General features: G+C 36.3%; 1 protein-coding gene across 7 annotated transcripts in view; it reads left to right on the plus strand.

Moving 5' to 3' along the window:
- The window catches only part of PLAG1 (PLAG1 zinc finger), a 47,168-nt gene extending 39,938 nt beyond the window's left edge, over positions 1-7,230 (plus strand). For 4 of the 7 annotated variants that reach the window (XM_053661136.1, XM_053661137.1, XM_037167728.2 and 1 more), the window contains one exon: positions 504-7,229. In XM_053661136.1, coding sequence (XP_053517111.1) covers positions 504-1,761 — 1,258 coding nt within the window. In that variant the 3' untranslated portion in view covers positions 1,762-7,229. Of the gene's footprint in view, positions 1-503 lie in introns of all 7 variants that reach the window. The other 3 variants (XM_053661138.1, XM_037167759.2, XR_008390802.1) reach the window with 2 other exon arrangements.
- Positions 7,231-12,339: the final 5,109 nt, after the last annotated feature.

The raw sequence follows: 12,339 nt of genomic DNA on the forward strand, positions 1-12,339 counted from the left end.
TGTCTTTCAGATTATATTTGCTATGATGTTGGCTGTGTGAAGCCATTGTAAGCGTATATATTTGTATACACATCTTTTAGCTGATTTGCAGAAAGGAAATGTTAAGTAGATTAGACATTGGCTAGTTTTAGTATTCTAAATCACATATTTTTATGTGTTAGTGTCTTTGGATTTTTAAAAATGAAATGTTTAATGAGAGTAGAATTTCCATTTGTACAAAGAAATTACAAGAAAAGGTATGGACGTTTACGTGAGTATATTCAGTCTTGCTCATTTAATTTTGTAATAATAGCTGAAAACCAGCCAGTGAAAATTCAAGTGGCAACTTAAATAACTCAAGTTCTACAGTATTTAGGTATATTAACTATCCTTGTAGTATAGATTAAATTTAAAAGTCCATTAGTAGGGAAATTCTGTTTTAGCATAGTAGTTTAGCTTCCATTTGAAAAGTGAATACATGCCATTTTTGTCATGATACTTACAGAATATGTCTATGTTTAAAGGCACATGGCTACTCATTCTCCTGAGAAAACTCACAAGTGTAATTATTGTGAGAAAATGTTTCACCGAAAAGATCACCTGAAGAATCACCTACATACACATGACCCTAACAAAGAGACGTTTAAGTGTGAAGAGTGTGGCAAGAACTACAACACCAAGCTTGGGTTCAAACGTCACTTGGCCTTGCACGCTGCAACAAGTGGTGACCTCACTTGCAAGGTCTGTTTGCAGACTTTCGAAAGCACAGGAGTGCTGCTGGAGCACCTTAAATCTCATGCAGGCAAGTCATCTGGTGGGATTAAAGAGAAAAAGCACCAGTGCGAGCATTGTGACCGCCGGTTCTACACCCGGAAAGACGTCCGTAGACACATGGTGGTGCACACTGGAAGAAAGGACTTCCTCTGTCAGTACTGTGCACAGAGATTTGGCCGAAAGGATCACCTGACTCGTCATATGAAGAAGAGTCACAATCAAGAACTTCTGAAGGTCAAAACAGAACCAGTGGATTTTCTGGATCCATTTACCTGTAATGTTTCTGTGCCTATAAAAGATGAGCTCCTTCCAGTGATGTCCTTACCTTCCAGTGAACTGTTGTCAAAGCCATTCACAAACACTTTGCAGTTAAACCTCTATAACACTCCGTTTCAGTCCATGCAGAGCTCCGGATCTGCCCACCAAATGATCACAACTTTACCTTTGGGAATGACGTGTCCAATAGACATGGATGCTGTTCATCCTTCTCACCACCTTTCCTTCAAATACCCATTCAGTTCTACCTCATATGCAATTTCCATTCCTGAAAAAGAACAGCCATTAAAGGGAGAAATTGAGAGTTATCTGATGGAGCTACAAGGGGGCGTGCCCTCTTCATCCCAGGATTCTCAAGCATCGTCATCTAAACTAGGGTTAGATTCTCAGATGGGGTCACTTGATGATGGTGCAGGGGACCTCTCCCTGTCAAAAAGCTCTATTTCTATCAGTGACCCTCTAAACACACCAGCATTGGATTTTTCTCAGTTGTTTAATTTCATACCATTAAATGGTCCTCCATATAATCCTATATCAGTGGGGAGCCTTGGAATGAGCTATTCCCAAGAAGAAGCACATTCTTCTGTGTCTCAGCTCCCCTCACAGACACAGGATCTTCAGGATCCTGCAAACACTATAAGTCTTGGGTCTCTTCACTCACTGTCAGCAGCTTTCACCAGTAGTTTAAGCACAAGCACCACCCTCCCACGTTTCCATCAAGCTTTTCAGTAGGATTCCAGGACATGGATTTAATACCGAAATGTGTGTGTAGCCCTGCCTTAGATGACTCCTTTTATTTTAGTGCCTACTTTTAGACAGTATAAAAGTCTCTGCTTTTGTATAGTACCAATATTCATTAAGCCAGTATAAAATAGAAACTAGCTTTGGAACCATTTGTGTTCAGTTATGTTTACCTGAGTATTTTGCCCTAATTCACTGCCAATTGTCATATTTTAAGGTTATTTTTCATATAGGAAAGCCATTATTACTAGTAACGTCTTACAAACCCCATATTTGAATTACTTTTTGACCATAGGCTTTTTTCTTTTTTCCATTACTTATGGCTCTACCTTTTGACATTTGGTTCATTAAAAAAAATTGCAATAGAATGTAAACTTTCTAAAATGTATATGAATAACCCAGGAGTTTTTAAAAATTTTACTAGCCTCTAAATGGATTCATAATCATATATTTCAGATGAATTAAGAGTCCATTGTGGGGAGATAACAGATGCTTCTTAGATGTACAGTAACTTCAGGTCAGTATATTTTGAAGACTTGCTATCGTCTGGCTCGAATAGTTCCTGTCTTCACTGTGCACATGTAAGGAAAACAAAACCTAAACACAAAGCACCAGTGTTTATAGCAAAAAGAGACTCCTAGCGAGGTGACATGGCATTTCATGTTACTCAGTAGTTGGCCTTAAATTAGTACACAGGATATTTTGCCACATTTCAAGCTTTTTAACGTGTTCTCTTTTCATTTAATAATACTAATCAAATGTGTATAGCATCAGAGTCTTCAGAGTCAGTCCATAGATAGCTCTCTTTATATTTCCTACCTTTCAAGGCCAAAGGGTGGGTCAAATGCAGCCAGCAATTTTATTATTTTTTTATTAATCCAGATTCTGGACCACAGTTGGTCCAGAATCTAGAGCCATGGTAGAACACAGGTGTTGGGTGTATCTATCCCAGAGTGAACTGTCTCATCTTAGATGGTTTATTAAACATCCTAAACTGAAAGATATGAAGCATACCTTTCAATCCAGGGACTTGCCTAGGGGTCATGCTCCCTGTTACCAGAGTTGGAAACTAGACTGTGGAGGAGTAAAGTAAAACCTGTTGCTTATATCACTTGTAGCTAAATTTGATAACATTTTCTTTCTTTTAAGAGCCAATAGCAGAAAACAACAGTTTAGCCCCTTAATGTCTTTCTCATTCAGTGTTAATTTGTCTTTCCTTGCTATTTTCAAATGGAGAATTTAAAGTGAAATGCAGTAGAAAACTATTTGAGGAATGACCACAAAGTTTTAAGCAGCTAAAAATATATACAGTAAAACCCACTTTTACTTGTCTCTGGGAAATGTGGGGAATGTTGCAAATCAACACACTGAATTTGTACAGGGATAAAAGTAAAGTAAAACAATCACTATCTTAATGTGAAAATAATCAAGAATATTCTGTTCACTTAATACAGTAGTTGTGGGCTTTCTTCATGTTGGATAACCACCATAATCTTGTGAAATGTCAAATTATCATATTTTTCTAGTTATCAATAGGGACATCAAACTAAAAAACCATACCTATTAAGCACTTGTTAACACCTTATTTGGACGCCTCTCTGTTGGGGCATGTGCAGGGGTGGGGGTGAGGGGGCTGTAGAAGAGTATCTATCTCTTTAAAAAGAAAAAAAATTTTTGAGCACTCAGCCCTATATGGAAGCTTTTTTTTCCCCCTTTTATAGGGCCAATTATTACTGCAGATTGCAATGTTTACCAAGAATTTCTAAAAAATGAGTGCAGATTACTGAATATAATGCATTATTTAAAATATTTGGGAGTAGTATAATTTGTGGAGGAATGTAAATTGTAATAATGTAAATGGGGGTTTCACTCTATATATTATATCTATACACACACACATATATCGCACTTCATAGAATCAAAGTTGCTCTCTTAAGGAACTTTGGCTCCTGATATTTTATCATGCTCCTATTTTTTTTAATCCTAGGAGCAGTAGTTTTTATACTTATATTTAAATTTTATTATTAAAAATTACATTTTATAAAAGTGTTCCAAAGGCATTAAAATTATATATGTTAATAGGGAAATACATTTAAATTTTTTTCAAACTGCTCCTAAGCTTTTGATTAGGAGAATATTGCTCTGAAAGTAGGCTCTTAGCTCTGCTTTATTACTGCTTCCTTTAGTTTCTGTGAAACAGATTGCTTACCGAAATCATTAGTTGAATGATTAGTGTTCAATATTGCTTTAATGACCATTTTTAAAAATGGAAAAAAGAAATTTGGTGACAGAGCACAAATAAATAGAAAACCTATTTTTAAATAGAAATTACAGATGCAAGTGTGGAAACACTACTTTATATAAAATGTGCAAAAGGAGAAGTCAAATTAATTAACTGAGTCAGCCTTACTAGGCCGTATTTCACTGCTAATAAAAAAAAAAAGGGAGTACTAGGATTTATTAAATAAAGCATTTTAGAAATGGGGAATGGCACCATATTTGTATATATTTTTTTAGCCTAATTCTCACCCAGCATGGGATTCAGATACACGGAGGCACATCTTTCAGGGCACCAGTGTTAAAATTGTGGAGTCTGGGTTTTCATACATACACCTCTTTGCCTGTTGCTGGCCCACAGACTTAGAATAACATATCTAAGTGAGAGAGAATTGAGCTAATTTGTTTTTTAAATTGGCTGTAGTGGTCACCGAAACTTTTTGGAGAGAATTTCTGTTAAAGATGAGGCAGACTCATTTGTTTTCATTTCACAGTGGTTTAACAAGTATATAGCACAGAATTGGCTCCTTTTATTTCCTAGAAAAAATTTGACATCTGTTTTTAGGTCAACTGGATATGATTAAAAATAATTACTGCCAATGCTCTTTTTGTTCTCCAGTGGCCAGCATCATCATCCTTAAAATTTCTAGTGCCTTTGCTTGGCAAAAATATTACTAATAATAAAAATTAAAATATATTTAAAGGGATTTTCATCAAGTAGAAATATTTCAGTTTAGAATTTGGACCTCAGACAAGATATTGAACCTCATTCAGTGTGAACTTCTGCGTGTGTGTATAAATTTGGTCACCAGACACGGAAGCATGACTGTGGAAGGATCTTGGCACAGTAAGCAATTAATATCCACTTCTATATGCAAATATCATATTTGTATTTAGTTATCAGTCACTTAAAATTTGCATTTTTAAATCCTATCACCAAGTTCAGTTTTTCAAGATTTCAGTTGTCCTGGCTGATCATGCACCACTCTTTGTGCAACTGTTAAATTTCATTTAGTGTTTTTTCCAAACTATGTATTTTTGCCTATTTGTTGCTTGTGCTTTATTATTCTTAGTCATTTGTGGAATATAGTGATACATTGTATTAATTTGGACAGTAGCGGTTTTTAAAAACCATATACTGACTGAAACGTGAGCCAGAGCTGACTGCTTTATTAAGCTAATATTGAATGTTAAAGAGTACATATTTTCAGGATCATATATCTAGTAAGCAATACACATATATAGGCCAATATTTTTTTTAAAAAATAGAGCTTGGTCAACCTCTATACTACACATATTACAAGATATAGCACTTTCAAACAATCTAAACCTTTACAGAAACTTATAGGTTATGCCTTTTATTTTAAGACTTATTATGATTTGTTTCAAGTGCCATTAGATTATATATATGTAGGCCTTTGATATATAATGCTTTGTGTTCAAAAATGGTAGACGATATTTTAAACAGGTACATTTTTACAGTGTTTCTTATCAATTTGCTATATTGCACAGAATCAGTGTGTGTCTTTTCATAAGGTTTTACAATGGTTTATTTTTTACAAGGTTTACGTGTCTCAAAACACACTGTCTTCCCAGTATGTAAGTTTAAAATACCAGTTCACCCAAGTTGCTTCTAGCCTATTGAGATCCACGAGGCATTGGAGGAGATCTTTTAAATGTTGAGTATTCTTCATTAGTAATGGCAGACTGTTATCTCTGACAGATGAGTGGCTAAGTTGACTTTGTCTTATTTCTCTCACTGTGTCAGCAGTCACATAGACAACACAAATAGTTTGTTATGATTACATAGATCCACATGAGTGATAATGTGTAGCCTTGTGCTAAACACCTTTAAGAGCTCCTTCTTGATCACATAAGACAAGACGCTACTGCCAACCGAAAGGCACGCTTAGATCACCCTTATCCCCTCCTGCAACATTATCAGCCCTCTGAGGATGGAAGGCAGTGTCTTTTGATAAAGTTGTCTAGCTCTAGAAATGACAGAACTATTGCTAATGTATAAAACACTTCATTATATAAGCTTCAGTGGTACAGATGAACCAGAATGAATGTTTATCTTCTCAGAAACCCTCCTTCAGTTTTATGTTGGATCATGCTGCTAATGTAACTTGGGATACAACTCTTCATGGTGCTACAAACGTCTCTGTCTCATTCACTCGAATTTTTTTTTATCCATAGGAATAAAGGACTTCACTAGGTGTAAAGGTGTACAATATATTTTTATACTGTGACTTAATTTGTCATTACAGACTTTTACACCACCCACCACAATGTATTCATGTGCACTTGCAAAAGGAAATCTTGGACATGCAAACATTATCAGAACAAACCCAGCTTTTGTCTACAAGGTGACTGTAACTCAAAAAGAAAAGCGGGCTTTACAGTATGGTGTAGAGTGAAGAATATGCTGTATGTTACTAACGGCCCTTTGAGTTTAACAAAAACTGGGAATCCATTGGGAAATGGATTGCATCACGCCTGAACGTAAGCTGGACTGCTGAAATTGTACTTTAAGCTAATGAAAAAGTGTTTGGACTAGAATTCTAAAAATGTTCTACTTAATGATAAAGTTTTGAGTCAAAATAGAAAAGAAAAAAATTTGCATTCCAGGCTGAATTTTGTATATTTTTATTGCATTTAAAATTGCTATTCTGTGATATTGGGAATTCAAGTGGCTTATCATGTATATCATGTACTTAAAATGTATCCACAAACTACTGTTGTATTTGTATAAAATATAGACAAAGATCATATTTTTTGTGTGTGTATAAGCTCTGTAAAATAGCAGTCACATTATGAAGCTGCAGTGATAGTACATTTTAAACATCCACATCCAAAGAAGCAGGCTATTTATTGTCCAGTTACCCAGATATAAAGTATAAATTTGCTGCTAATTAAACAATAGTACTGCAGCTTCTTGTGGCCTACAGTGTTATGTTTGCTGTAAGAAAAAGATATGTGAACTCCACAAAATATATGAATAAAATTATAGAATGGCTTTAGATAATATAGATCTTCCTGAAATTTTAATAGATGACAAATCTCTATTTGATACAATGTTTTTTCCTCACTTTGAATTTTAAATATTTTCTCATCTGATAAGTATTATGCAAGTTTCTAATAGCTGCCTCTAAGACAACAGTTATTGAAATGAAATGTAAAGTTCTGGGGCCTCTTTTTTGTTTTTGTTTTTCTAAAAACTTTTGTACATTTAAAGGAAGGATAGAAATTGTAAATAAAAAAGTCAAAACATGATGCATCAAAATTTTAATCCAGTTGAGAATTCAAAAAAGAATCCAAAAGGGCTATCAGAAAGTATAAATTGACACTGTTTCTTGTTTGTGGGAGATAAAATTGGCACTAAGCATTCCTTAAACACTTGCTGTCTGTCGGTACTTTAAATAATCCTTCTAGAAGTTCTCCTGGGCTGTTTGTCTAAAATTCTGCTGAAAGCCCTCTCTTGACAATTCCTGTAGACCAAAACAACACACACACGTACTTCATCTAAAACTCCTAAGTTTAACAGTAATGGAGCTTCAAAAAGACGTTAATTCTGCAAATTCACTTAATCTATCCAGGAACAATCATAGAAATAATTTTTTATGTATCTCATAGCACCACTTTCAGCATGATAGGGGAAATTCCTCCTTTATGGCTTCCTGCCTTAAGGCTCTCCAGCTTTCTGAGAGGTAAAAAAAAATGATCAGTAATTCTAATGTTGGCAGTTCCTCTTTTCAGCTGCTTAATTCCAGCACATCTAGAAGTATTTGTTAATTCTTAGCATTAACACAATACATTTTTATTTAAATTTGTGAATATGAAATATACCAAGAACTGACATACTCTGAAAAAATATGGGATTAATTCACTTAAGACATTATCTACCTTACAGAAGAGTAATTAGAAATGCAGTTTGCTTACTGCACCATAGACCTAGTGGGGCTGAAAGATTTTTCATTCATGTTATTGTCAAGAGTGAAAAGTTCATCCCAATGTTAGTGGTTTACCATTAAGAAGAGGAGAAAGTTCAGTCTGGTTACAGACAGCTTGAGTTTTGCTGTAACTTTTCCTTGAACACTTATTTAGCAAACATTTTCCTTCTCGCCCTCCCCCCATTTTCAATTTTTTAAACAGATTTTATTTATTTATTTTTAGAGGCAGGGAGAAGAGAAGGAGAGACTGGGAGAAATATGAATGTGTGGTTGCCTCTCGCGTACCCCATTCTAAGGATCTGGCCTGCAACCCAAGCATGTGCCCCGACTGGGAATTGAACCAGAGACACTTTGGTTTACAGTCTGGCACTCCATCCACTGAGCCACACCAGCCAGGGCCCCACCTTCAATATTTTTTATTGTTATTCAATTACACTTGTTCCCATTTCCCCCCTATTACTCTCCCCTGCCCTGCCCACCTGCCACCTCCCAGATTCAGTCCTCCACCCTGCCCCACCGTCTTTGTCCATGGGTCCTTTATACATGTTACTTGACCCTTCCCCGCTCCCCTCTGGTCTGTCAGTTCTTTATTTCCAGGTCTCCAGTTTCGTTTTGCTCACTTGTTTGTTTTGTTGATTAGGTCCCACTTATAGGTGAGATCATACAGTGTTTGTCTTAGCAAACATTTCTTAAGCAAAGGTACCACTTTGTACTAAGTCTTAGCACTGTCCCAAAGAAATTGCTTTATCAAAGGTGGTTTCCCAATCAAACCTCCTCGTAAAGATGGCAGCATCAGTGCAACTGCAGACAAGTCTCAGTATTACACTGAGTCATACCAGGTTACCCCTTCTGTAGATCAAAATGGTGAAATACTGGCAATTTTAGCCTAAAGCTAAAACAAAACCGAGAATGTCTTGACCTCACCTGCATTTTATTCAACACAGGTCAATTACAAATCTTTCTACTCTAAAGATGTTTGACTCAGCGAGTGTAATGGTTAAAATTTTGTGTGTCAACTTGGCTAGGCCGCAGTACTCAGACTAGATGTCTTGTCTACTCAAACACCAGTCTGGACATTGCTGTGAAGATGGCTCTTAGATGTAATGAACATTTACAATCAGCTGACTTTAAAGAGATTACCCTCCATGGTGTGGGTCAGCCTCATCCAATCAGGTGAAGGCCTTAAGAGAAAAGATTGAGTTCTCCCAAGCAAAAGGGAATTCTGCCTGCAGACTGCCTTTGGGCTGAAGCTGCAAGGACGACTCGTACCAGGGTCTCTGCTGGCTTGGCCTGCAGATTTTGGACTTGTCAACCACCATGATCATGGGAGCCAATTTCTTAAACCTCTCTATACACAGGGTACGGCAGTAGGTTTATAGTTCATATGAAAAATAATACAAGAATAACCTTCCATGTACTTAACAACTGTAAGCCTGCTTTTGCCCCACTTTCTATATACACATCCCATTGGTTTGGTTGCTCTCGATAACTCTGACTTACAATACAGCTAGTTTCAACTGTCATTCTTTAGAAGTGCTGGTTTCACCCTGAAGGGAGTGGAAATATTTTTGCATCTGATACACTTATGACAGAGAACATAAATTCCAAGGTGCTGAGTGCTTTAGAGAAGAAGGAAAAGGAGCACAGTGCATAATGGAGATAGGACCCATAAAGGAGTTCTTAGAACCTCCTATGCCATTGTTCTGGCTGCCATTATTGCAGATGGAATTGGGTTTTCTAAATGAACAAGTTTTCTTTTTAAAAAAATGTAAACAGGATAGTCTTGCTTTACACAGTAGAGGCATACTTGAAATATAAACCAGTGTCTTTTATAAATGCTCAAGTGGAGACATGTAAATTGACTCTTTTTTGGAAAACAGGCATATAGTCCATGTATAGCTGTGCCTCAGCAAAAGCCTTGGGGACTCTGAGGGGTCAGGGGTCAGAAGGAAGATGATTCCTCGAATAAGCTGTGGAAGTTTTGTTTCATGACATTAGCTTTTTTTTTGGAAAGGATTAACTTTTGGCTTATTCTATTTGTAATTTTAAAACTTTAATCATTTTCCTAGGGCCCCTTTCAGAGTGTTGTTGATGCAGTTGGTAGTCCCATTGGAATAACTGCTCTGTTTCTAGAAATACATAAGCAATTTGTTCTTAGTGTTCGTACACACCTGAAGACAGTTCTAAGACACCTTCTGTAACCAGATTTTCATGCCCTAGGAATGTTCATTGTGTAAGTAGGTTAATAGCCTAACCTGCACCCCATTCAAGATTTTAAGGTAGTCAGCTTTTCCCACCGGAGAATGAATGGTGATTAGTGTCTTGAAGTGTCTTGAAGACCATTTTGTTTGAAGACTTCAGGCAGAAGAGTTCAGCGCATCCCTTCTACGTTAAATTCTCTTTTGCTGTAGTAAACTATACTACGTAAGTGTTGTATTTTTGGTCATAAATTCTTTCATGTAACATCTCAGTATTTACTCCTAAGTAGTACATTGGCTGAGTGCTTCAGGTTGGTACTAGTCAGTGATTTGAAGGACCTTGAAATTCTCTTCCATTCTTAACTGTCTGCCAAATCATTTCCTTTTCCTTTATTATTTTCATATGAAGTGACTCACTGTACCTTGTGCTTATCCATCACTTGGTCTTCAGTTGTCTTGTTCTCCATCCTAAACGCTTTCTTTCTCTGTTCCTGTCCATGAATTCCACAAACCAAAATTTTACCCACCCTCCAGCTCATTTGTAGTGATAGCTCTTGTTGGGTCTCACTCCCTGAAAGGTGACTTATTCTGCCTGTGAACATTTATTATAGCTTATTATATCTTTTTAGGAAAATCCATATTGTAATTCATTATATGATATATTAATATGTAGTTTGGGGATGTAGATTATTATACATTATATATTATATAATTATATATTAACATAAGTTATATTTCAGGGATATTTTATATATTAATGGATGGATACTAAGTAATGTATATACTAAGTAATATAATACTTAGATGTTATATATAATACATATTAAACTCTTCTAAGCATTTGTCCACATGTTCCCTGCACACAGCAGATAATCAAAACCTACTTGTTGGCTGAAGGGCAATGATAACTCTTATCTTTCTCCACCATCTTAATATTTAGAACACATTTTAAAAAGGAAATACTCTCAAAATTTGACTCTAGAAAATTTTTAAATAATAATTTTAGTACTTGGACTTTCTTTGTTTTATAGAACAAAGTGCTTTCACTACTATTGACCGAAACTGGAGAAACTTTTGAGAATCTAATTTTTGTAACTTTGTGCTTCAAGAGCTCTTACCACGGAGTCTTTAGCTCTGACTAATATTTCTACAAGTTGTGTGACTCTTTAGATACAGGCATCATTAGGTAGGGTTCTTAAGATTTTATTTAATCAAATGCTCTAACTTCTCATAACAGAAATGATCATTTTGAAATCTTCTTAAATCATACTTAAATCTTAATTTTCCTTTTCTCCTCAGCAGTCAGGTCAGTGAATAAAAAGTCAGTGAAGCCCTGGCTGGGTGGCTAAGTTGGTTGGAGTGCTGTCCATACACCAAAAGACTGCAGGTTCAGTCCCCAGTTGGGGCACGTAGGGGCGGTAATTGATCAGTGTTTCTCACGTTAATGTCTCTCTCTCTCTCTCTAATATCAATGAACACATTCTCGGGTGAGGATTTTTTTAAAAGCCACTGAAGGGGAACTTTTTGCTTCTTCTATAGAGACAGTGAAAATCAATTTGTCCTTTAAAAAAAAAACTTTACAATTAAAAGAGACCTTTGAAATTACCCCTACACTTTTACAAATCAGTCTAGGGTACTAAGGCTGCTTGCTGTCCAGGGGCACAGCGCTAAGACCAGGGCCCAGGTCTTAAGCTCTTTCAGCTTTCAGGTTTCTGAAGCTTTGTGACTGGAACCAGCCCTATTTGAAGGGAGTGGCGTAATCTAATACACAAGTCTACACTCAGAAAAATTTGAAAAGCCTCATGCTTTAACATTACAAATTTAGGGAGATAATGAAAATTCTATGTCTACCTCCCTTGGCATTATACAGATGAAGAAACTAAGGCTCAGAGTTTGTGACTTGCTAGAAATGATGGGATTTGTACCAGGTTATTTGACTCCAGGACTTGCCACTACAGTTAGAATTTCCAATATCCAGGCATCCAGAAGGGAGCAGAAAGCAGGGGGTTGAGAGATAGCAAGACAGTACTCCCAAAATAACAGTTTTCCCTGAGCTTGAAGGTGGTTCAGTACTTGCCAGACAGGATTACCAAAACAATGTCCTTTCCATCAAGACAATGAAAATAGCCCTGGCTGGTTTG

The sequence above is a fragment of the Artibeus jamaicensis genome, unplaced genomic scaffold, assembly GCF_021234435.1.
Source record: "Artibeus jamaicensis isolate MK-2021 breed Jamaican fruit bat unplaced genomic scaffold, CSHL_Jam_final scaffold_916, whole genome shotgun sequence".
In the NCBI taxonomy this organism is placed as follows: Eukaryota; Metazoa; Chordata; class Mammalia; order Chiroptera; family Phyllostomidae; genus Artibeus; species Artibeus jamaicensis.